Here is a 24,528-nt window from a genome sequence, read left to right on the forward strand (position 1 = left end):
GGCATCAACCTTTGCATCAACAACGGCAGTGACCTTGGCGTCTACGGCGGCGCTGATCTTGGCATCGACCGTAGCATCGACCGCGGCATCGGCGCTGCGAGAATTGATGTTGACATCGATAGGCGCGTGGACAAGCGGCCCACCGACGGCACCGGTCTGCGACAGCAGTCCGCTGACATCGGTCGCCTTGCCGGCGGGCACAAGCCCGTCCACGGCAGAGCGCGCGTCCACACGAGCGTCGACGTCGATGTCGCGGCCGAGGAGGCCGCTGCCGGTCTGGCCCGTCACGCCGCTGAGCGCGTTGTCGAGGCCGCCGGTGGCGCCGGCCAGGTTTCCGAGGCCGGCCGGGCTGCCGCTGGTCACGCTCTGCAGGGTGCTGCCGTCGAGCAGCCCGCGGGCGTGGACGTCGGCATCGACGTCGGCGGTGACGGGAGCTGCAAAGGCCGAGCCGCAGAGGCTGGCGAGCAGGAGACTGGTGGTTGAGACCTTCATGGTGGGGTTGTGCGAGTGTTTTTTTATGAGGTATAAGAGATACGAAGAAGAAGATAGTGTCTGCTAGCTGGCGAGTGCAACGTGGAAATGTAAAGGAGTGTATGGAGGTGAGTGAAAAGAAGGTTGCTAGAGAAGAGAAGCCGAATAAGTGACGGAGCTCTGGGAATGTGATATATATCTCTTCCCGCTCATCAACCCGTTCCCTCTGTCCTTCTCCGCGAGCCGGCTTTCTTCTCCACTTGCTCAGCTCCTTTTTCTTGATGTGCCCTGTCCAGCGGAAGATGGAGTTCCCTAGTTATGAGACCAATTTGAGGAAATGGATAATGGTGCCACACGTTGGGCACCACCATGCAACTCCACGGCGTCCATCACAGACTCGCAGGGTCGGGTGCGAAGCGAGGGGCCGTCTTCCGAGCCCTCTCTAAGAGTATATGACAAGTCTATCCGTACAAGATTGGAGTCAGCTACTAGGTCGTTAGTTACTAGGTCATTCACCCGACACGGTTGGTCGGTCGCATGAGACATTGGCGGCAGACTGGGTCAAGCCTATTTTGAGTTGGCCTTGCAAGTGCGCATGCCGCAGGTAGCAATCGGAAATTGCCGTGCCCATCTCATGATTGTGATGAGCGGAAGCAAAAAGTGCCGACGGAGAATAAAACGTAACCGCTATGTTTGTGTTCCTTTGTGTCACTACCAAGGGATGACGGCTGCACGTGTGATGACAGCCATTGTTGGACACTATTGAGTAGTCGTCAGTTTTTTATGTCTGCGAAATATGAAGCAAGAAAAAACAATGAGATCAGCCGCTTCCTTTTTGTAGCGGACAATTAGACAATGTCTCGGCCGCATGTCCTCCCGTCACATTTTTGGGTCATAGGGCAGCACAGGGGTGATGGGGAATCCTAAAGACTTGACGGAACAAGGATACTAGAAGCTGGTTCGACTATAAGTGAGACCTTTTGATTACTGATAACTCGCGAAAAAAAAAAGATTGCGCTTCCACAACATCTGTAAAGTGACATCCATGTCTAACTAACTAATCTTTTCGATTTGTGCAGAACTGCGAACTGGAATATCATAATTTTCTTCTCGACTCAAGGGGTTCCTTTTTTTCCCTCACAAGGTCTCGCGATAGAAAGTCATCCGCATAAAAAACATTATCAATACAAATTACTGGTATCACAAAGCACACATACGCACATCGTCCCAACGCGTCATTCCGATGAAAGCTTACCCACCCCTTCCCATGTGCAGACCCCCGAATTGCTTCTCAGAATGTAACCGGGTTATCGCCCGGGAGCTTGTCCAGCGGGCCCTGCTCTCCGACCGGCTCCGCCGGCTCCGGGACCTCTAGCTGTTGCACGCTCGCGCGGCCCGGGCTGCCGTTGGGGCCGACGTTGAGGCTGCAGCCCGGGTCGTCGACGCCGTGTGGGCCCGCGCAGGTGGCGATGGCCTCTTCGAGGCGCTGCTGGTCGGTCCAGCCTTGGAGGTAGTCGCCGTGCAGGCCGTAGCCGGTTGGGTCGCCCATGGCCCACACGAGGCGGTTCGGGTTCCGGATGGCGCCCGTGTCGTAGAAGAACTCGTAAAACACGGACAGGATTGCCTTGGGGTGCGACTGCGGGCACACTCCGGTATTGTACGCGCCAATGGCGGGAAACGCCAGCTGAAAAGAGAGAGAAAACACACAGGTTAGCAGGCCCGTGGACGGCAGCGAGGTTGTCGTCTTTTGCTTACATGGTCCTTGTGATTGCCGCTGTCGAGGTTGTGGCCGTCCCAGCAGGACGGGAAAAAGGTTTGGGCACGCATGCGGCCGCACGGGAGGCGGCTCATGTGCGGCGTCTCCCCCTCGTTGGGTCCTTCAAGGCAGTAGTGAGAAATGGCCTGCTGCGCAAAATCGGACGGATTGTATGTGCTAGAACATGTGTCACAATCATGACTCCGTTAGCATTCTATCAGGTTCTCAACATCTCGACGGTTTCCGGCTCGCTTGGACAGGTCTGTCAACCTGTGCGGACCAAGAGCCGTTCGCCACAGCTTCTCAGAACGTACCGAAGCTCAGGGTCTCCCGAAATCATACGAAGACCTCGTGGAGGCGCAATCGGGGCAGGGGCGCCATCGCAATTTCGTCTGCCGGGCGCATAGTCGCAAGCGCGCTTGATGTAGTAGGCAGCCTGGCATCTTACTGTCAGCATCCAGTATATAGCCAAGCACACACACTGACAGAGGGCCTCAGATGCCCGGGGAAAACTCACATTGCCTTGCATAGTGACGAGCTCGAACCGTCCGTCGTGCCGCTCGTGGTACAGCTGCGGCTGCCAGTAGTTGCTATTGTCCAGGATCTTGTCACAGGTCGTCGCCCGCGCACCACGTGCCTGTGCATTTGACTGCGCAAGCTGAAAGGCGGTGCCGCCCGTCACGACGTGGACGTGTGCCGAGATCTGGCCCGGGGACATGATGGGGTCGCCGCGCTGAATCGTCAGCGGCGAGCAGTTGACGGTGAAGAGGTTCGCCTGCGCCGAGCCCAGGATGGCAGCACCGGTCACGGCCCCAGACAAGAGGGATTTGTTCGACGGCATCGCGAAACTGGAGGAAAGAAGCAGCAGAGGCAGATCAACAGCAAGCAGAAGCAGACCAGTAGCAAGCAAGGGCAGACCAAAAGCAGGAGAACACTGACTAGCAAAGCGACGGATATCACACTCAACTCTACGTTGCCTTTTGTGTGGGGTGTTTGTCACATTTATAAGTTTATGTCTGGCTGCATGTCCCTTTCCGGCGTCTAATCATTTTCGTCCGAACATATTCATGCCTTCGAATAGAATGTGCTTCTGCGAGACTGCAACGTGGCTCCGCCGCGTGCATTCCATCCCCCTGTGCGCCACAACGTGGTTGCAAAGCGCTAATGGTAGAAACGACTAGTACTATCGTCATGACTTATTCTGAGCCCTATGATAAGATAGAACAGGCGTGTTGGTTGCCGGACAGGCGGAGCGAATAATGACGGCGCGCGCCACGCAGCTCCAGCTTTTCCCCGGCTTCAGGGCACTTGCAGTTAGGTTCACGCTAACTCAGGCCCCCGGATTAAATAAACAGTGAGAAGGAGTAGACGGAGGATTGTGGCTTTCGGTAGTATACTTGTGGGTTTGTGACGACGCTTCGTAAGCGCCGAAATAAGCCGCGATGGTTCCCATGCAACTTTCGAGCTAACAAGCTCGAGACTCGCCGCCTTGCGCTAACAAGCTCGAGAACTCTCCGCCTTGCGGTCAGATTTTAGAGTCTTACCAGCATCCGTGTAAGTTACGCCCTAGTTGAAACACCACCACTCACAATGGGCCGATTTGCTGCGCGTCCTGAGTTGCAACCTAACGCAGCGATGGAACATCTTCGCAAATTTTCTAGTTCGATTTCAGCACTAGGCGTCATTGAGATTCGGGTTTTGCGCTGAATATTTGTCGGGGGGTCGCCAATGTGACCACAGAGTGTCTCGACCGTGGTGGCTTGCTGCATTGCCAGTCTGGATTGCTGTCCAGAGACTGGATGGAACGCGTTAGTTAAAGTATATGCCGTCCACGTCATGGGTTTCATACTTTTGTCTCCGAAGCAAAACTTGCACCTGAGCTCCGTTTTGTTGTCCAATGCTTCACAGTGACCGTTCTCAGCAGGTAGGACATCCTTCTGTCAGGTTGCTGGTTGCAGAGTAGTATGTACCAGGTAGAAAGAATGTTTCCTATATTCTGAAATTAACCTTGTCTATAGTTGCCCCATCGAACCAGCCAAAAATCTACCGAGTTCCCATTCATGCAAGACAGGCGGCTTTCGGCGAGCTAGCTCACTTGCCTTCCATGACCGACTGTTTCCGAGAGCAACTGTTTCCGAGACCATGGGGAGCCAATGCAGAGGCGAAAGAACGTTTCATGAGCTCACGTGTTAGTCTTGAGAAGTGTCTAGCGCAAAGCCGGTTCTGGTTGGCAAGTCCATGGTCGTTGGTCTGACATGAGTGGGAAAACGCACCATGAATGTCAGGCATTGCCGTGAATAAATCGGTCCGTCTCGTCATGAGCTAGCCTGCCATTTCCCCCTCGACAACAACTTGTCACGCGACAGATAACAGGTATGTACTTGAAACACACATTCCCGCTCAATGGGTATTGCGCCGCCCTCGTCCATGTGCTTCCTCGAAGGTGTGTATCATGAGCAAACATGCCGACACGAAAAGCTTGCCGTCACGACACGCCCAGCCCTTCGCTCCGAAACATGTATGGGCATCTCGTCGAGAGAGGTAGCCACGCTCATCCTAGTGCACCACACACGCAGCGCATCACAAAGAAATAGGGCGGCGGCGAGTCGGCCGCAAAATACGCGTCGCATTTCGCCGCACGCATACTCGGTACATGTCCTTACTTTGACAAGTGAGCAGTCCTGTCGCATCACAATTCCTCGCCTTCTGGCAAAAGCTCCCATCGCGGATGAGAAACTGAATGCGGGGAACTCAGATTGGAGATGGAGTCAGTGGTGGTGATAATTGGTCCGTGGATGGGCCATGGGCTCTCAAGCAGCATGTCCAATGACGACGAGGGCCTGCGCCAAATTGGGAAGCCCAGGGCGACCGCTAGCCCACGATGTCAGCCCTGTGTAAGTTGACCTACCCTGTACAACTTGCTCACATTTTTTTACCAGCCAAATACTGCCCCGGTAGTTGGCAAATCCTCCGTGGCAGAAGTACGGGGTTGCTTCGTATCTTCGTTAAATCGCAGGGTCTCGAGTTGCGTGTCGATAGTTGTGAGTCTTGTGAGAGCAGCAGTTGCTTGCGGCGCGTCATCATATAGGCCGTCTCGCATACTCGAAATTGGACCTGGAGGCGACGTCACATATTCGAACACCAAGGTGGAAAAGAATCTTGGCGAGCAAAGGGCTCATCAATTTCGTCGCCCATCCAACATAGACCCAAGGATCAACCTCGATGTAGCCAGGAATAGAAACTCGGACTCCCCCACTGTTGGCTGCGGTGACCGAGGCGGAAGGCCCGTCACAAGGACTTGGGGGCGAAGTGCGCAGATTCTATTGGCTCACCGACTTTACAGAGCACCCTGATCAGCCACTGTCACTCCAATACTCCACGGTTGGCTCTCCCCAGGCGGAGCGCAGAGGGCGCACACGTCAAACACCTCACGTGGTAGAGCCCGGATTAGAAAGTCGGGAGGCGAAGCAACGATCCATTGCCAACCAGCGAGTGTTTTCTCTGGACTTTCCCGGGCGGCGCGTCAGAAAATAATCCGTATTATTATATCATGTCCAAATGGCGTAGAAGGCATCACCTCACGGCTGCCCAATAGTGGGGACTCGATGGTCATGACGACGTCCCGCAGTCACCGCCTTAATGAAAGCCATTGTCGGAACGAGCTTTTTCTCGCTTTTCGCCTATCTGGCATGGCCAAGCAGGCCAAGCTGGGTTGGACGTTAGACGGAGGCTTGTGTGCGACGGGGGAGCCCGACGAATGTGTAGTTATGGTAACTAGCCCAAGAGGATGACGCATCGCCACGGCACAAGCACAGCGTCGGTGCAATTTCAGGCACAGTGTGCCAGTTCCATAACAAGACAATGAGTGCATTACGCGTATTGGTAGAAACCTAGTTAGGTCGGCAGTCGCAGTACGTACGTGGTGCGTCTCGGGTGTACTCCGTATTATTACAGCACTGTCGATTGTCGTTTTTAGCTGGCTATTAAACTGAGTTGCCAGCTCAGAGCACCATTTGGGTAGAGATGTCCGGGAAGCATGTTGATCGCTCCCTAAAAGGGCGAGCAGGCAACGGGGGCTTTTGCCATAGGAATCAGCATCGCGTCAGGCTGAGAGGCTGGCCACCTGGCAAGGATATTATTATCAGCCACCTTGGCGCGCCAGAACATGGCATCATGGCACATGGCACATGGCTGGCTGACAAGTGATGGCCTGGCCGGAGATGAGCCAGACTAGGGCCGTTTGGCAAATGGCGAGACGGGGGGGCGTCTAATTCGGCAATATGTTTTGCCACCAGCGTCATTCTTTATTTTCCTTGTTCCTGCTCAAGATGGCCGAGTGCTTAAGTTGATTAGAAGGCAAGCATGACGGCCCTGGCAACCTGGATTGATGACGGGGCGCACCGGGGGCGGACGGGAGAAATGCTGCGAAGCACCGGCGGTGGTGTGGTGGTGTGGTATGCCTGTTTGGTGTTGGTGGTGGTGGGAGCCTGGAGGGGAAATGGGGATGGTGGTGGGAGCCTTGATAAATCTCTCGATGAGGCAGCACTGAAGCAGTCGGTAACTAGTACAATCAGGCCTTTGGTGGAAGCTTGTGATGAGTTGATGGTATGAGGTGGAAGGATGAGACAGCCGGCAAACGGCGAGCTTGAGTCGCTGTCAACTGCCAGGTAGGCAAGCAGGAAGCAGGTACCTGGTCACTAGGTACTAACATACGGAGTATGTACTGTAACTACCCTGCACCACCGCACGGATAGGCGAACAAGAGTAACGTAGTGTGGAGCAGCAGAGGGATGTGGAACAGTGGCACAACGTACATAAGAGCGTCTAGCCAATCAAAGAGTCGGACATAGGCAGGCAGGCAGCCCCATATCGGAGCTGAATCAGCCAGTCATAGGTCTTAAAAGACGTGTAGCCCCCCATCCCTCAAATCATGTTGAGGCATTTTGGTTTCTCCTCCTTGCACGGTCCAATCAAGTTGATCCAATCCTTTAGGCCTGTTTCTCGTTGTGCTTTGCTACGAAAAACCACTGGTTGCACAGAGGAGCACGCATCGAGGCTGCACAACCTGTCGACACGCATATCGAAACCAAAAAATATATACCGACAAGCTGTTGAAGAAGAAGGACGTTGGACGAATCAGCGCTGGCCAGTACCGTGTGGCTTCGACCAAAGCGACAGAGCTACCAACACCAGCTACCACCAACGGGCGGGCGGAATCTTGGACCAACCGCGACGGTAGGTATCCCGCTCCACACCCGAGTTTAATCCGAGGTGCTAATCTGTAGCGAGTGCAGACAGAAGCAGGTGCAGCCACAGACGCCTTTCAGCACTGGCTAGGTGCAGCGACGTTGAGAGATAGTCGACTTTTCTTGCAAGTATGTTGGCCGTTGCATTCTCTTGCCGTCGTTGCTCTCCGAATATTTTCCCCTGTCTTTTTCTTGTTTGTCCGAGTGCGTTTGGTTCTTGTGCCGTGACCCCCGCCCTCCTCACAGGTGTTTCCGCTGCGGCGAAATGATTCCGCGCAGCGCGCAGACAGAGCTCGGTAATGCGCCGGCTTGAGGGCGGGTTGGGCGTGGGAGCTCCGAGCTGTGGGCGGTGACACTGGTGACAGCCAGCACCAGTACCGTACCAGCACCAGAACAAGGACCAGCACCAGCACCGAGAGAATCCTCAACATCACCAGCATCACCACCAACCCCAGGAAAGGGTGCAACCCAGTTGCATGATTGGTTGCAGCAATTGCACGGCGCATGAAAGTCAGCCCTTTCCTTTGCCCTCTCTCCCTCCCTCCCTTACAGGCGGCAGGCCTCCCCCATTCCCCCCTGCTAGCACCATCTGCAGCCCACTGTGCCCGCTGAAACCTCCAAAAACTACTCGCTCCTCCAATTCTTCACGCACCAACCACCTTCTTCCATCCGCTAACCGGCCCCCTCCCAGCCAGCAAATCAGCTTCTCGCACCGCGTCTTTTCTCGAGGCCATCGCATCTTCGCGATACAAGAGGCCTATCATCGTCTCGGCTGTCGTCTTCATTCTCCTCGCCATTGGATCACTCATTATCGTCAGCTGACACGGCGCGTCTGCGGCGTCTCGTTGATCTACTCTTGATATTCTCAACCCCCATTCTCAGTTTCAGCAAATCACGCTTTCTCGCCGCTTTTTTTTTTCACTTGAGCCGCTGCGACGCGCGACTCAACGGCCCAACACCCGACTGTCGCACAGATTCAAGGTGAGCTTTTGCCTTTTTTCTTGTACTCACATACATCTTTTCATCCTTCTCCATCTCGTTACCCTCCTCACCCTCCTACCCATCTCTGGCCCGACCTCACTTCGCGCCGCGCACTTGGCCTGCGCGCTTTTCCTTGCGCGCTCTGTTACATCAGGCCCAACACAACAGAAGTTCACGGTTGTGCTTCATCTCTGCTGTTCCACCGTCTTCGTCTGGCCCTGCCCAACTGCGATTATATACCACTCTTGTCAAGCTCTTGACCTCTCACGACCCTCCTTCGTCATACCACGCGCCCGGCTTCTGTGTTGCCTGTGTCGTTGCACCACCCTACCCCAAGCACGTCTACTTGCTCGTTAGCCTACTCTCATCCTCGTCGCGAGGAGCCGGCTGCTTGCGACAACGTCATGTCGCTTTGAGCTTCACCACAGATACCTGCTTCTCGGCGCGCTGCAGAACGCCTCCCGTCACAACCACTACCCTTCTTACCCTTCTTACCTGTGCATGAGCACCTGGAGCGCTCATCTCCCTATTGGGCCAACAAGCGGCCCAATACCGCCATCCTTCGCATCGGGCCTCTTTGCACCTTGGCCTAAACCGCGCCGCGCGCCGGCCTTTCCGTCGCCAGTTCATCCCCTCTCGCTCTTCAAGACAAGAGGGTGCTTGATCATCCCCCGCTGTCGTGCAGTACCTGTCACGTCCTGCATGAGCTTTGCCAGCGCATCGATGGGGGAGGGGCACCACCACCAAGGCACACTCCCGCCACAGCCCGCTAGCACCGGCTTGGGCCGTGCCATCGCAGACAACCTATGCGCTCACTCTCCTCCTATCCGTGCCTAACCACTCATAAACCCGTCTTGTAATTCGCTAACGTACTCGGCATTTGTAGACTTGTCCACGTTGTTGCTCGCCTCGCTCTCTAGCTAGGTACACGCCACCACTGGCGTCTCATATACTGCCGCCTCTCTGCACCCCAAAGTACCCGCTGCGTCAACGCGTCGCACAATCGATCTCACTCCCTCGCCGCCCGCCGCCAGTACACAACGACATTGGACCAAATTTTGGTCTAAGCGCACAGCATGTATCAACCTCAGTATGGCGTGCCACAACAAGGCATGCAGCCCGTCGCCTACAATATGAACGGCATTCAAGCGGCCGCCATGGCCGCCACCGCCGCCGCATCCGGCTCAAATTATCCCTACATGCATTCCGACCCCAACATGCCTCACACATCTCCTCGAATGGCTGGCAAGAAGGATGGCCGTGCCTCCCCCCGAATGAACAGCCAAATACCGCGCCGGGTCAGCCAGTCCACAGTCCCCAACCCGCAAGCTATGATGGGCCGACCTGGTGTGCCCCAGGCGCAAATGACCATGGCTCACCCGCAGTCTCCCGAGATGGCCGCCAGCGGCGTCGAAGAGTCGCCGCTCTACGTCAATGCGAAGCAATTCCACCGCATTCTGAAGCGTCGCGTAGCGCGCCAAAGACTGGAGGAGCAGCTTCGCCTTACCTCCAAGGGTAGACGCCCGTACCTCCATGAATCGCGCCATAACCATGCTATGCGGAGACCTCGTGGACCCGGTGGCCGCTTCCTGACCACAGAAGAGGTTGCTGCCCTGGAGAAAGATGGGAAAGGCCCAGAGGATAGCCCAGAAGTCGAAGCTGATGTCGAAGAGGTCAAGCAATCGAGCGGTGCGGGAGCTGGTACGAAGCGCAAGTCAGAATCTGCACCTGATGGGCAAAATAAGAAAGCGAGAAGAGATGACGATGCCGAGGAGAGAAGCTCTCAGGCCACCGCGGAAACTGGCCGGTGAACTGGCTGTACATGACAATCAGACACCAATCTGGAATTGTGCAAGTGCTTGTTACGATTTACGAACGCTACAGGGAGGCTATCATTCTTTTTACGCCCTCCCCGTTCTCTTCAGCTTTTTTTTCTTCTCTCTTCGGACGAGGATATCGGCACCTTGCAGCGTCGTGGGATATATGGAACGCACGAGTTACCGAGAAGCCCACGACGACTCATTTGCCGTTTCCTATTTGCCAGCTTCCTCGGTTCGCTTGCAATGCTCGCGCTCCGATTCGTGCTTAGGCGTACTGGGGGTTTTTAGGGGCATGATGACTTGGTATAGGTTGTGGTACAGTGTGGGGCACAGAGTTTTGACTGTGTTTGGCGTACCACGGGTTGACGAATGGATGCGATGTTTGGGGTGGCTTTGACGCGATGGATACCTCACCACAGCTTGCCTGGGACCATTGTCTTGACCTGGCTCTGGCGAACCCGATTGATTGCTCAGCGACACCGGAACTAGAGTTAGCCAAAGGCGGCCAATGCTTCGGGGACAGCCACTGGGTTGTACAATGAAATGAAAACCAACAAGGAAAAACAAAAAACCGAAAGGCAAAACACCCAAAAAAAGAGTTGATCAGACGCGGAGCAATGACGGAATTAACGGAACTTGATGGGCTGCTATATGGGTGCAGGGGTTATCACGTAGCAAGATGGTGAGTGCCGGGTCGCTCACATACACTATTTTCTTCTGCATGTTTTTTACGTTTGGGAAATGGGATACTGGTATTTCTCTATTTTTGGGTGGCGGGTTATAGAAAGCAATGGCTGGTTTGGTCCGTCGCCGGATGCACGCCTCGGGAAGGACACTACTTAGCTGCGATGATATTTCGCCAAATTGATGTTTTGTATTCTGAATGGCATGTGGCTTGTAGTGTAGTGTGGTGTGAGGGTATTTGTAGTTTAAGCAGTAATTATAACCGCGGTCAATAACATGTTGTGGTTATAACCATGCTTGAGACGTTGAGAGAAATGGGTGGAGAGCCGGACTTTGGGAGAATCGCCGGTTCTGTCTAATCCAATCGGCCTTTTGCATCTCGTAGAATTGGAGCCGTCGTTTGTCGTAGTCTGGGGGAAGCTGTGGGGCATCCGCTGCCAAATGACATTCCGCGGAGAGAGGCAAGTAGCCTCGGCTGCTCTGGATGCCTTTTTAATACTTAACCTTGGGATGAGAGGCGCGTGAGCAGATTCTGTCTCTAACATTACCTTCCCTGGGCTTCTTTGCTTCATCTCTGGTCGCGCGAAAGCCTACAGCCTGACTAGGAAAATTATTGCTCGAGCGCTCTGAGATAATTGACTGCGCGTCGGAGCGGCAAGTCGTCCATACGAGCAACTAGGAGGTTACCTACCTACCTACATACCTACCTAGGTACATAACCGGTATTCCTCTGGGGAGAGCTTCTCACCCCACCGTCAAGTCCGCATCTCATCACCTCCTCTCGGCAGAGAGCCATTGGACGCCATGGCAGGCAAAATCAGACAGCCCATCGACGAAATGGCATTTGCCAAGTATGTCGATGAGAATGTGCCCCAAATCAAGACGCCACTGCAGCTGAAGCAGGTATGCCAACCACGCAGCCGTTGACAAACACCATGCACTCGCTCATGCTCACCTCCACGCTTCTAGTTTGGCTTTGGTCAGTCCAACCCGACATACCAAATCACAGACGCTGTCGGCCACCACTTCGTCATGCGCAAGAAGCCGCCCGGAAAAATCATCTCCAAGACGGCGCACCGCGTCGACCGCGAGTACCGCATCATCCACGCGCTGCGCGACACGGACATTGCCGTGCCCAAGGCGTACGCGCTGTGCGAGGACGACACCGTCATCGGCACGCCCTTTTACATCATGGAGTTTCTCGACGGCCGCATCTTTGAGGACTTTACCATGCCCGGCGTTGGCGCCGCCGAGCGCACGGCACTCTGGAAGGCGGCCATCGAGACGCTGGCGCGCTTCCACCGCGTCGACTTTCGCGAGGTCGGCCTGGCGTCGTTTGGCAAGCACACGGGCTTCTACGACAGGCAGGTGCAGACGTGGACGACGATTTGCGAGATGCAGGCGCAGGTGGCCGACGTCGAGACCAAGGAGCCCGTCGGCCAGTTGCCGCACTTTGAGGACATCATGGCCTTTTTCGGCGACGCCAAGCAGCAGCCCAAGGACAGGGCCACGCTGATCCACGGCGACTACAAGATTGACAATGTCATCTTCCACAAGACGGAGCCCCGCATTATTGGTATTCTAGAGTAAGTGTGCCCAACAAGCCACCCCCCTCCCCCCCGGGCTCGGAAAGTCCTGTGACGGGATGATGAAGTCCTGAAACGGATGGTGAAGTACTGAAATGGATGATGCTAACCAAGACATGCAAACACAGCTGGGAAATGGCTACCATTGGCCACCCGCTCTCCGACGTATGCAACTTCCTCACCCAGTTCTACCTGGCCGAGGCCTCGGGCGGTGCGCACGCCGAGTCGGCCGCCTTTCTACCCGGCAAGACGCCAGGGCTGCCGCAGCCGGACCAAATCGTGGCGTGGTACGCGGCGGCGGCGGGCTACGACCCGCGACCGGAGCTCGACTGGGGCGCGTCGTTTAGCCTCTACAAGCTCGCGGGCATCCTGCAGGGCATCGCGGCGCGCTACGCCGTGCGCCAGGCCAGCAGCGCGCAGGCGCAGGTGTACGCGGCTGGCCGGATACCCATGGCCGAGTTTGGCTGGCAGCTGGCGCAGCGAGCGCAGCGGGGAGGCAAGCCGCATTTGTAAAGAGGCGAAGAGGGACATTCTAGACAAACATATAGGCCGGATGGCATAAATATAGTTACAACAAATCATATACAACTTGCTGTGATGGCCATGTCAGTGATGTGTCGAGTTCAGCGACAAGAGTTGGATGAGCAGGCTTAGTTAGTGGGTGCGCCACTGACGACGGAACATCTCGACCGCCACCCCGCCAGCATCGGTCCGTGACTTTGCAGCCAAGTTTCACTTTCACCCTGCAGCCCCCATGCACAACTCGCCCTCCAACACCCAACCCAGCACCCAGCACCATCGCGCAGCCTCATCGACACTATAGGAACCGAATCTTTATTAACTAGTTCCAACACGTCATCATGCTACTCGCCGCAGAGACGTAACAGGCGGCCAGGGTAGTCTTTGCCATTCTTTCCAGACCCGCGACAAAACGTCAATCCGAGTCCAAAACCTACCAACGACCAAGGTGCCTTTTTTCGCCCTCCTCCGTGTTTCTCGAATCCCGCGACCGCATCTACAAGGCTAGTACAAGAGCCCTCTTGATACAGGCGCGGCATGACGCAGCGACCGACGCGGCGGCGCATCACGCTGCCCCCCGAAGAGGAGGAGCAGCGCCGGCCGCTGCTCAGTCGCATGTACACGGATCACGGCGACGACGAAGGCCTCTACAGCTGCGTCACCAACCCGCACAGCCACCTGCCCGTGTACACGACCATTCACCGCATCCGACGCGACATTACCAGCGTCGTCGAGGACTACCTGAGCCTGGAGCAGCTGCGCGACGTGCGCATCAACATTACCGTGGTGCGGCCGCTCGTCGACAAGTTTTACGAACTCGACGACCTCTCCATCGGTGCGTTGGCCCTTGCGAAGACTGATTCTGGGAACGATAGAACTAACTGGTATATGAAAAACAGTGTACTGCTTGCTGGTCAACCGCGCCCAGTTCCTCGACGAGGAGTCGTACTCGAGCAACCGCCAAAACGTCAACTGGACGCGCGCCACGCTCTGCGAAATCATTGCCACGCGCATCCTGCGCCGCTTTGGTGAGGACCACGACGGCAGCGAGGGCCTGCTCTTCCTCGCCCACGTCCTCGTCGCCGGCTTCGACCCGTACCAGAACGCGCCCCCGCGCACGCGCGCCGCCGCCGAGCGCCGCATCTGGCGCGGCTACCACCGCACGCTGCCCTCGCTCGAGGTCGCCATCCTGACGGAGAGCAAGCACTTTCTCAGCTCCACCACCTGCCAAAAGATTGTCGCCGCCATCTACGAGGGCCGCGTCATCTACACGCCCTCGACCCAGTGGGACATCATCCCCGACCACTACAAGCTCAAGCCCATCTCGCTCTACGACCCGCGCGGGTCCCCGCTGCTCAACCAGTACCGCCTCATCGTGCCGCGCACGCGCACCATCCTCGAGGCCATCCAGTTTGCCATCCTGCTCGCCCTCTACTCGGCGCTCATGGTGATGCGCGAAAAGGACAAGCTGACCGTGACCGAGTGCCTCTTTGCCGTCTACGCCTTTGGATGGGGCCTGGACCAGTTCGCGACGCTGATTGCGCACGGCTGGAACGTGTACACGCAAAACCTCTGGTCTTTTCTCGACGTCGGCTTCGTCTCCATCTACGGCGTGTACCTGGTCCTGCGCGTGCACAGCTTCCGCACCGGGCTGCCGGGGCCTGGCGAGCAGTCGTTTGACGTGCTTGCGCTGGCTGCGCCGCTGCTGGTGCCGAGGCTGGCCTTTACCCTGCTCTCTGACAACCTCGTCTTTTTGTCTCTGCGCTCGATGATGGCCGACTTTTTTCTCCTCACTGCGCTTTCAGCGTGGTGCTTTTTTGGCTTCTTGCTGTCGCTCCTGTGGCTGGGCGAAGGCGCCCATCCTTGGCTCACAATTTCTAAATGGATGATATTTATCTGGTTCGGGCTGGACGGAACGGGGATTCAGAGGTCGGCCGAGTTCCACTGGTTGCTGGGGCCGAGTCTTATGGTGGCATTTGCGTTTCTCGGCAACACATTGTTTCTCACGATTCTCGTTTCCATGTTGTCAAATACGTTCAGCGTCATCTCGGCCAACGCCACTGCCGAGATACAGTTCCGACGAGCCGTCCTCACGCTCGAGGGCGTCAAGGCAGACGCCATTTTTGCCTACCAACCCCCCTTTAATATCTTGGCCGTCTTCATCTTTCTGCCGCTCAAGTTCATCGTGAGCCCGCGCTGGTTTCACAAGATCCACGTGGCCGCGGTGCGGCTCGTCAACCTGCCGCTGCTGCTCATGATCGCCGTCGCCGAGCGCCGCGTCAGCTGGGACCAGCACGACTACAAGTACAACCCGGGCAGCGGCGACGAGACGACGGGGCGCAAGTGGTTCTGGCAAAAGTGGCAGCTGTCGGCGAGCCGGTACATCCGGTCCGTCTTTGACGAGCCGCCGTCCGAGGACGTGCACGACGAGATTGCCGTCGACGACCCCATGACGCATCACCTCATCCGCCGGCAGTTTACCCGCCAGACCACGGCGAGCAGCACGGAGACGCGGAAACCGCCGCGCCGCCGGGACTCGACGTTTCCTGGGATCCGCAAGAAGCCGCGCGGCTCCTTCTCGGTGGCCGAGCAGGAGCAGGAGAGCCTCGAGGACCGCCTGCGGGCCATGGAAAAGTCCATGGCGCGCATGGAGATGATGCTTGCTCAGCTGGTGCCGGACACGCAGGTTGGAGGGGGCGGAGAGGAAGGGGAGGGTCGGGATGGGGATGAGGCTCCGGGCCGCCAGTCGGCGATTGATGCCACGTCCGAGGACAGCTATCCGGCTGCGAGCGGTTCTGACAAGGACACGGACGGAGATGGATTTGCTGTAGAGAGCTCTTTTCGACGCTGATAGAACTACAAGTAATATATAGATGATACTATTATAGACGGCCTTTTTAATTCAAGTATTATTTTAGTAGCCCTGAGCCGATGCCAGTTGGCCTGAAACTTTGTCGCTGTAGCGTGTTGTGCAGGCTTATTATTAGGTACGGGCGCGGGGTGTTCTGGACAGGGCTAGAATAGGGTCTAGAATTTGACATGATAATATTTTACCGTCGAGTAAGGCTGTTAGGCTGCTAGGACGTGTTGACAATCTTCCTATTTTTTACCTGGCTGCGTCAGCCACTTGAGAGGACCCTCGTTTTGCAAACCAAGGACGTGTCCAATGTAGCGCAAAGGTCAAAGGTTCCTCTAGAGTACAATGTGAAAAGCTCGTGAATCACTACTCATTCATCCCACCCACCCACTCAGAATCGTATGCTCGAGTATACTCATCCGGGTCCCAAGCAAGATCTCTCGTGTCCATCTCTTTAAATTTCCGCTTTACACATTCATCAATGTAGTCCTTTTCCTTGGGTGTCAATAGATGAAGTCTCTCCTTCCAGACATCGTCGGCGTCAATGCTTTGAGCCGGTCCAAAAAATCGCTGGTCAATTTTGTGCCAATATATCGAGTCGAATGCAAAATGGTTCCGAGCGGCATACATGATCCAGAAGTTGCCGCTCCTCCAGCTGTCTCGCATTGGGCCAGAGAGACGCTGAGTCTCTTCCAGTTGACCAGCGCGAATTGCCTCATCCTCGCAATCGTTCATGGCTTGAAGAAATGTTTCAAGTCGTTTATCATATTGTATGCACCAGTCGTCGAGGCCCATAGGCCAATACTCCGGCTTTTCAAGAAGAAGCCACCAAGGCGGTGCATGGGAAAATTCGACAGGGGCCGTGTATGTAAACTCCCAGTCCACCACCCCGATAATATTCTCAGCTTCATCGACGAGAACATTCTCTGGTCGAAAGTCATCGCACCAGATTGGAAATGGGCCAGTTTCATGGCGCAACCATTTCTCTCTCAATTTCTGGTCTCGAATGAGTTTTCGGAAGAGAAGTCGCGCCACAAACTTTCGCCGGCAGTCATCCTCCGAGTCAACAGCATCGTTCCTTTGACTGAAGAGGTGCGAAAGCTGCAGTTCCGCCAGGGCGTCAAAGTACGAAGATGCTTCAGAGTACGTGCTGTTCGGTATTTTCGATCGGGGTACTGTTCCCAGTTGCACAACTTCATTCATAGAATAGGACAAGGGCCGATTCAACACCTTCCACTTCGAATTGTTTGGGTCAAGCTCAATAGACCCGATCTTATCGAGCGTAAGAATGGATAGCGAAAGAACAATTTTGGCCAATTTTTTGTAGAGGCCTCCCAGCCTAACTGTGTTGAGGTTGAGATTCAAAGTTGAGCGGACGGTTGGATCTGAGTCCGGATTCTCAAAAAGCCTGCAGATACTTTGTTTGTGCTCGATACATTCCATGATGATAAAAGGACCTAGGTTTGCGGGACTCTCTTTCTTCTGTCCCCAGCGAGAGATAGAAGGCACCGGAACCGGAATTTTGTGTGGTTTTTGGGTTTGTTCCAAAATGAACTGCATGGCCCTGACTTCATTGTGGACTTTCTCTTCGGGAAACATCACAATACCAGGGAATGGGAACCTGAGAATAGTGGTGGTGTTATCGGTAAATCCCATTCGAAAGCAGATATTGAATCCACCCAACGAAAAGATATCAAATTCGCACCATTCCCGAGGATAAAAATGTGTTGCAAGAAAGCGACCAACTGCATTAAAGGGCTCGTCTTCCCCGAGATATTCATACCAGCGTTTGTAGATAATCGTTCCTCTTTCCCAGGCTTTGTCGTCGTACGCAAGACGTGGTTTCATTGTGGGTATATTATATCAAAACGAATCGTGGAGAAGAGTTGAAAAAAAATATTTAAATGGATTGGAATATTCGTGGGGTTATAAAGGGGAACATGCAGAGCCAATCACATGATGATAAGGGGGTTTGCTATTATTTTGTTTTATGAAGAAGGAGAGCTTACCGCCCCCTACAAGGAATCGGTCAGGGATCCCAACGAACCCGTACCCGTAGTGGGAGTTTTTCCTCTAGATTACCTAGTTGTTTCCCTACACTCACAAGCAATAGAAGTACTAGACAGACTAGCTAGTCACTAGGGTAATATAATAATGTATTAAAAGTCCCTCTTACAACGCTGTTATTAGTTACAAAACGACGTGTTGCCTACACTGTGTTAACAGGTAGTGCGTGCCCTGTCTACCTAGTATGGTGCATGTTGTAGTTAGCTGCCCCTCCACTTAATATCTGTCCGGCTAAACTTCGCTGTCGCGTCGCATCATCGCATCTCCCCTGCTTCTGAGACTCTTCAACTCCGTGTTCTTTACCCTCGAACACAGCACAGCCCTCTCTCAGCTTTTGGTGGAATGAGCAGGCCGACATTTTCATCTCTTGGACCTGAAGGAATTATGTGAGCCGTGTAGACTGCTTCTACTGCACATTCGAGCATCGCCTCCGCCCACTCGGTCCTCGTGCCTGCCCCAGGCCTGGCCTGACTCGCAACCACCATGATGGCCTCACTGCAGGTCCGCGGCCCGGACTACTCGGCCACCAAGCAAAAGGCGTTCGAGGACGCCAAGAAGATGCAAAAGGCTGTCATCGAGGCCTGCAACAAGTCGGGCAAGGAGATCCCTCAGTACCAGCTCTCCGAGCTCATCGGCAAGGGCAGCTTCGGCCGCGTTTACAAGGCCAAGTCGCTCGCCTCGGGGCGCCTCGTCGCCGTCAAAATCATTGACATTGAGGAGAGCGACACGGTCAACCCCAAGCTGGCCGACACCTACAGCGACCTGCTCAAGGAGATCAACGCCCTGCAGCGCCTCAGCGACAGCGGCGCCAAGAACATCAACCACGTCCTCGAGGCCCTGCCCGTCGGCCAGTCCATGTGGATGGTGACCGAGTACTGCGCCGGCGGCAGCGTCGCCACCCTCATGCGCCCGACGGCCCCGGGCGGTTTGCAGGAGAAATGGATCATCCCCATCCTGCGCGAGGTCGCCGAGGCCATCCACTGGGTGCACAGCCAGGGCATCATCCACCGCGATCTCAAGTGCGCCAACGTCCTCATCACCGAGGTCGGTGACGTCCAGCTTTGCGACTTTGGTGTCGCCGGCGTCATTGAGACCAAGTTCGACAAGCGAACCACCTTTATCGGGACACCGCACTGGATGGCGCCCGAACTTTTCGATGAACAGGCGTCGTATGGTACCGAAGTGGATATTTGGGCTTTCGGTGCCATGATCTACGAAATTGCCTCTGGTCTACCCCCAAACATCGCATTTGGAATGGACTTTTCGAAACTAGGCACCCATTTAAAACAACATAGCCCGCGTCTGGAGGGTGATTACTCTACTGGCTTGAAAGACCTCGTCGCTTACTGCCTACAGCATGATACAAGCAAACGGCCAACCATTGAGCAAATACAACGCCACAGATACATATTGAATACTGACAAGGAGTTCCCCACAACAGGACTCGCACACTTGGTTCGAGCATTCAAGCTCTGGGAGGCTCAAGGCGGCGACCGCCGGTCTCTCTTCTCCGCCGGCGGCGCCCAGGGCTTGTCCGACCTTTCCCCCGCCGCCATGGCAAACGAAGAATGGAGCTTCAGCACAACCGCAGCATTTGATCAGCAGGTTCTGAACGACGGCGACGCGCAGGATGTGTATGACGTGTACGGGTCAGACGTTGAGTATGCCCAGACCGAATTCGAAACGACAAAGCCGCCAAAGCCCAAGTCGCGCCGCCGGCCGCCGCCGCAGCACCTTGCTGCCTTCAAGGCACCGCTGGAGAAGATCTTTGACCCCAACACGCTGTCAAGCTACGAGGACAACTCGAGAGCGTACTACGGACGGATGTTTCAACCGCCCCCGCCGCCTCAACAGCCCGCGACTGGAGTCATTGGCAACGGATCGGATTTGCCGCTGCGTGATGACAGTGCACAGGCAACAGATGTGCGAGAATCGCTGATTGACCTGGACTTCTCGCTCCACGGGAGCGACCTCTCGCAGTTTGTCGACATGACGACGATGCGAGCTGGCGAGGCACGGCCTCTCGACTTGCGCGCCTCCCTCGAGTATGAGTTCATCGACTCGCATTACACCTCGGGACCCCTCAGCGACCCGGCCGATCTGAGCGCCAACAACCGGCTGACGCGGGAGTGGAAGTTCCCCAGCATGGCGGCGCCGCCCGCCTCTGCCAACCCCGAAGTATTTCGCTTCCCGTTCCACAACACCCCGCCCGCGCCCGACTCTGGTGGTAGCGGCAGCGGCCGGCCGGCGCTTCTCCACCGCCCGACGGAGCCCGTGCTGCCGTCGGCCGGCTTCCACGACATGGCCGCTGGCGCGCATCACGGGCAGTTTGACCACCGCGCATCCGTCGGCTCGCTGATTGATCTCGATATGAGCTTCGCGGACCCCATCGCGGCGGACGCGACGCGGCCCTCGACGTCGCACTCGGACGTGGGCTCCATGAGCGGCTCCGAGATGGGCGGCCCGACCAACAACCCGTTTGAGCTCGAGAAGCATGCCTCGCTGTACGTGATGCCCGCTACTGCAGGCGTCGCCACATCGACGCGTGAGCCCTCCATCTACGTCTCCGACGGCTCCGAGTTTTCCTTTACCGGCGGCCACGAGTCCATCACCACCGTCGACGACCGCTTCAGTATGCACAAGCGCGACGCCTCCGTTTCGAGCGACCAGCCGGGCACCACGGCCGCAAACGCCCGCCCCTACTCCCTCAGCGACTTTGCCGACACGGAGCCCGAATCGACGACGCCCCCGCCCCAGACGGCCCTCGTCAGACCCCAACAACAAAGCGGCGGCAGCTTCCCGGCCGCTACCTTTCAGCCGCCCACACAGCCGTTGCAACAGAAACAGCAGCAGCAGCAGCAGCAGCAGCAGCAGCAGCAGCAGCAGCAGCAGCAACACTCACTCTCAGAGATCTCGTCGACGGACTCCGCGCCAGGACTCCCCGCGCTGCCAGCGGCTCCCGCGCCGCAGGTGCTGCAGGGCCAAGCCCATACCGACGCTGTCAAGTACGAGCTGCGGCGTATGGCCATGAGCTTGGGCGACCACCTCAACTTTGCCAACAACTACCTGTCCAGCCTCCCTATTCGGCGCGGCAGCACAATACGCGTGGAGTCTTACGGCGAGGAATCGTAGGCGGGCAAGGCCGATGAAATGCATGTACAAAGTAGATTCTTTTCTTAAACCCAGTTTTCATGTTGTCTGCATAGTGCTATGGGGTTTCTGTTTGTCTGGCTACAATGGTATAGTCAGTTATATGCGTCATGTAGCAATGGGCAGCAGTATCGGTCGCTGGACGATGAGCTAGGAGCTCCCGGCAAGGTGACATTACACTGCAGATGAGGAATGTACAGTATGAAGATGTGCAAAGAGACCAAAAAGCGGCTTTAGTATTGTATCAATATGTACTAAACATGGTACTCTGTCCTATGAATCATGAGAAACTCGCCATGTCTCCCATTAGAAGCGCCTGATACTTGTCCACCGCCTCGCCCAGCTTGATGAGCACACCCGCCGCGAGCATCTTGACGTCATTCTCCTCGCCGCCGGTATCATCCCCGCGGATGCGCTCAAAGACGCCGCCGACCCATTCGCGCGTCTCAAAGAGAGCCCGGCCGTGCTCCTCGCACAACCGTCGCATGCCGCCGACGCCGTCGTCGTGGGCCTGCAGCAGGGCCGCGAGCGCGACGAGCCAGCCGCGGAGCGCGCCCAGGCCGGCCTCGAGGACGGGCACGCGCACGCCGAGCAGCAGGTCCCAGAGCTCGGCCGTCATCTGCGGCAGGGCGAGCGTTGCGGGGCCGGCGGCAGCGGCGACGACGATGCCGATCGTCTGCAGGTACAGGGCGAGCAGGGCCGGGTTGCGCACGGCGACGCTGTGGCGGCGGCGCGCCAGGGCCGCCTGGAAGTGCGCGGTGAGGGGCGCGAAAAAGGCATGCGCGAGCACGGCGGCGGCCGTGTTGGGGACGGCGCGCACGCGCACGCGCGGCCGGGCGCTGCCACCGCTCGTCGTCTTGCGCGTGGTGTGCCGCGCGGTGAAGCTCTGCAGCTTGAGGACGTCGGGCCCGGTGGCGGCGTCGGCGGCCGTGGCTGCGAGGGGCGCGAGGAAGTCGGCGGTGAGCGCCCGCGACATGGACTCGATGGCGTTCGAAGGCAGCGCCTTGAGGTGGCGGCCGCCAGACTCCGGCGCCTGGGCCTGGTCGGCGTCGAGGTATAGTTGCTGGATCTTCTCGGGCAGCTGCTTGGAGGGAAAGCCGGCAGAGGTTGTAAAGGTGCCCGTGTCGAACCCGGCCACTTCTCGCGCCGCCAGACCGATGGAGATGAGAATGGCCGTCCGCTGCGACAGGCTGTAGTCGCCCTCGAAAAATGTTCTGGCGAACCAGGGCGCCATGCTCTGGGGCTGCGCCACTATGAGTGCAACCATTCCTTCTAGCTGTGTTTCGGCGAAGCCTTCAAGCTCGAATTTGTCCTGTAGGCCGACGAGGATACCTGCCAGCTCGTCGGCGTGATCTTTGACTTCTGTGCCGTAGTTTGCCTTTCGTCGAACAAGTGTTGGTGCCGAATGAAGCGCCAACTTTTGCTTGTCATAATTGTCTGCGTCCCTAAAGTAGGTGATAAGGTCGCGAATATATACTGGCGGTTTCACCTTGTTGCGCTGAACAAGCTCCGCATCGTCCTCGGAGTCTTCGGGGTCTGAGCCTTTTGCGTAAGGGGCCAGGTCATCGTCCCCATCATCAGAGGAGTCTAATTCCTCAATGATTGCTTTGGGTAGTTTTGCAGCCGCAGAGGTCTTGGGTACCGGCTTCATCTTCTTTGGCTTTGCAGTTCGCTTCTGAAGCGTAGTAGGTGATGCAACATGCGCTACAGATTGAGAGGCTTCACGCAAGTCATCAAACGGACCAATGGAATCCGAGACATTGGTTAAGGACTTGAGAGACTCAATCTCTTCGGTTTCCATTTCGTCCATGTGGAAGTCGAGCTTGTTCTTTCCCTTGTCAACAAGAGTAGATAGGGACTCTCCAACGATCATGCCAAGGATTCGAGCCCTCTCCTGCGTAGACGCGATACGATTTGAGATACTGCTCATGTACGCGCCGGATTTGACAAGCATGGTCAGCCTGAGAGGCGAAAGCCTGGACACGTATCCAGCGCTAAGCAATAGAACCTGTGTGTGGACCTCTTGTTGCAAAATCGGCGCGTGCTTGATATACAGCTGATCACCAAATTGATTAAGGCTCTTCTCGAGGACTGAGGTGATGGCATCCTTTTCTGTTGCTAGAGACGCTAGTACAGCACGACGAATACCAATGCTGTCGCCCAAGCCTGCGCCAGACGATGCTGTGCACCAGGACACCAAAAAAGACAGTCTTGCGGGATCATGTTTGATGAGCATATTAATGATGCCAGCCACAGAGGAAACGGTTTTATTGTCTGAACCATCCTCGATAGAAATAGATTTCAGAAACTTTTGCGCCAGGTAGTCGAGCAAAATTTGCATTACTTTCTTGAATGTGGTGGGCTGTTGGAAACAGACCTGCATGAAGGCAGCAGGATCTGAGTCGGACCGAAGCAAAAGCTCGTCTATAAGCAATGTGACCAAGACGTTTTGATATCCCAGAGACATTGCCTTTTGCAGAAGATCATGACAGGATCGAATTTCCACTTCTGTAGAAGCCGCGTTTGCCCAAGATGCCAAGCTGATGGCAATCCATTTGACGTATTCTGCGCCATCGGCGATGAATCTGGTGGTCGCGTTGAGCTTGTCAAGTCCTATAACAGCGGAAGCTTCCGAAGCAACAGAAAGTACGCGGCTACTTGCCAGCAAGCTAATCAAAGTCTGTGACTGCATCTTTCGCAGCGCAGCGTCGGGTAATGGCTGCACGGATGCTGCCCATATCTGACGGATGGAGCCAGGTCTTCTGAGAAGCGAAGCTGTGACATGTAGAAAGATTTGGAGATGAAGATGAATATCTTGTGATGTGACATCGTTTCTCCTATGCCGAGATTCGACCAAAAGCGAGTTGATGTGAGCGACAGCAGCGTTGAGTCCAGTGACGTTGCTTAAAGAGCGCAATAATAGATCAGCATCGCTGTTTTCGGCGATGGATCCATCGGAAGAAGCCGTAGACGATTCTAGTAGGAGAGTCCAGTAATTTGGAGTGATTTCGGTAACGAGGAAATGGATGACAGCTGCGGTTTGCGGACTGGGCTTGCCCGTGATGGTGTCGGGGTTGTCGCACAAAAAATGCAGAGTAGATAGCAAACAGTCATAATCTGGCTGATTTTTGAGAATTTCCACAGCCTCGTCCAAGCTCGTGATGACTGCGGCAGTATGGGGTTTCTTTGGCCCTTTTCGTTCAAGCACGAGCGGCTCAACCTCGTCCTTGGCCTTGAGGTACGTGGTGCTGACTGGGGTGAGGAACTCGTCCATGGCGCGCGGTACCCTCTGCTCTTGCAGCGCCTAGTATTTGGAATGGGGACTCATGACATGTGGCCGGCGGGTGAGTACAATGATGTTGTAGAGAGTGCAGTGCAGTGAGCGTAGAGA

General features: G+C 55.9%; 9 protein-coding genes across 9 annotated transcripts in view; 5 read left to right on the forward strand and 4 right to left on the reverse strand.

Annotated features, from left to right (window-relative positions):
• CCM_02240 (uncharacterized protein) overlaps positions 1-492 on the reverse strand; it is a gene marked incomplete at both ends in the record, with an annotated part of 986 nt that extends 494 nt beyond the window's left edge. Inside the window, one exon of the mRNA XM_006667392.1 lies at positions 10-492. Coding sequence (XP_006667455.1) covers positions 10-492 — 483 coding nt within the window. The remainder of the gene's footprint in view (positions 1-9) is intronic.
• A 1,270-nt stretch (positions 493-1,762) lies between these two features.
• Positions 1,763-4,160, reverse strand: CCM_02241 (WSC domain protein, putative; the record flags this gene model as incomplete). Its single annotated transcript, XM_006667393.1, has 7 exons — positions 1,763-2,155; positions 2,227-2,404; positions 2,542-2,663; positions 2,745-3,161; positions 3,698-3,721; positions 3,817-4,011; positions 4,077-4,160. The coding sequence occupies 7 exons, from the start codon at positions 4,158-4,160 to the stop codon at positions 1,763-1,765; spliced, it is 1,413 nt and encodes a 470-aa protein (XP_006667456.1).
• Positions 4,161-5,046: 886 nt separating this feature from the next.
• On the forward strand, positions 5,047-5,761 carry CCM_02242 (uncharacterized protein; the record flags this gene model as incomplete). Its single annotated transcript, XM_006667394.1, is given in 4 exon segments — positions 5,047-5,121; positions 5,244-5,268; positions 5,288-5,536; positions 5,571-5,761. The coding sequence occupies 4 exon segments, from the start codon at positions 5,047-5,049 to the stop codon at positions 5,759-5,761; spliced, it is 540 nt and encodes a 179-aa protein (XP_006667457.1).
• A 3,769-nt stretch (positions 5,762-9,530) lies between these two features.
• On the forward strand, positions 9,531-10,265 carry CCM_02243 (CCAAT-binding transcription factor, subunit B; the record flags this gene model as incomplete). The annotated part of the gene is made up of 1 exon (XM_006667395.1): positions 9,531-10,265. One exon carries the CDS (start codon positions 9,531-9,533, stop codon positions 10,263-10,265), a length of 735 nt encoding a protein of 244 aa, XP_006667458.1.
• A 1,497-nt stretch (positions 10,266-11,762) lies between these two features.
• Positions 11,763-13,057, forward strand: CCM_02244 (acyl-CoA dehydrogenase family member 11; the record flags this gene model as incomplete). Its single annotated transcript, XM_006667396.1, has 3 exons — positions 11,763-11,861; positions 11,928-12,544; positions 12,673-13,057. 3 exons carry the CDS (start codon positions 11,763-11,765, stop codon positions 13,055-13,057), a joined length of 1,101 nt encoding a protein of 366 aa, XP_006667459.1.
• Positions 13,058-13,600: 543 nt separating this feature from the next.
• CCM_02245 (nonselective cation channel) lies at positions 13,601-15,914 on the forward strand (the record flags this gene model as incomplete). The annotated part of the gene is made up of 2 exons (XM_006667397.1): positions 13,601-13,898; positions 13,963-15,914. The coding sequence occupies 2 exons, from the start codon at positions 13,601-13,603 to the stop codon at positions 15,912-15,914; spliced, it is 2,250 nt and encodes a 749-aa protein (XP_006667460.1).
• A 372-nt stretch (positions 15,915-16,286) lies between these two features.
• On the reverse strand, positions 16,287-17,768 carry CCM_02246 (uncharacterized protein; the record flags this gene model as incomplete). The annotated part of the gene is made up of 1 exon (XM_006667398.1): positions 16,287-17,768. The coding sequence occupies one exon, from the start codon at positions 17,766-17,768 to the stop codon at positions 16,287-16,289; it is 1,482 nt and encodes a 493-aa protein (XP_006667461.1).
• A 702-nt stretch (positions 17,769-18,470) lies between these two features.
• On the forward strand, positions 18,471-21,119 carry CCM_02247 (serine/threonine protein kinase; the record flags this gene model as incomplete). Its single annotated transcript, XM_006667399.1, has 1 exon — positions 18,471-21,119. The coding sequence occupies one exon, from the start codon at positions 18,471-18,473 to the stop codon at positions 21,117-21,119; it is 2,649 nt and encodes an 882-aa protein (XP_006667462.1).
• Positions 21,120-21,417: 298 nt separating this feature from the next.
• Positions 21,418-24,411, reverse strand: CCM_02248 (Telomere length regulation protein; the record flags this gene model as incomplete). The annotated part of the gene is made up of 1 exon (XM_006667400.1): positions 21,418-24,411. One exon carries the CDS (start codon positions 24,409-24,411, stop codon positions 21,418-21,420), a length of 2,994 nt encoding a protein of 997 aa, XP_006667463.1.
• Positions 24,412-24,528: the final 117 nt, after the last annotated feature.

Source organism: Cordyceps militaris (genome assembly GCF_000225605.1).
Source record: "Cordyceps militaris CM01 unplaced genomic scaffold CCM_S00002, whole genome shotgun sequence".
NCBI lineage: Eukaryota > Fungi > Ascomycota > Sordariomycetes > Hypocreales > Cordycipitaceae > Cordyceps > Cordyceps militaris.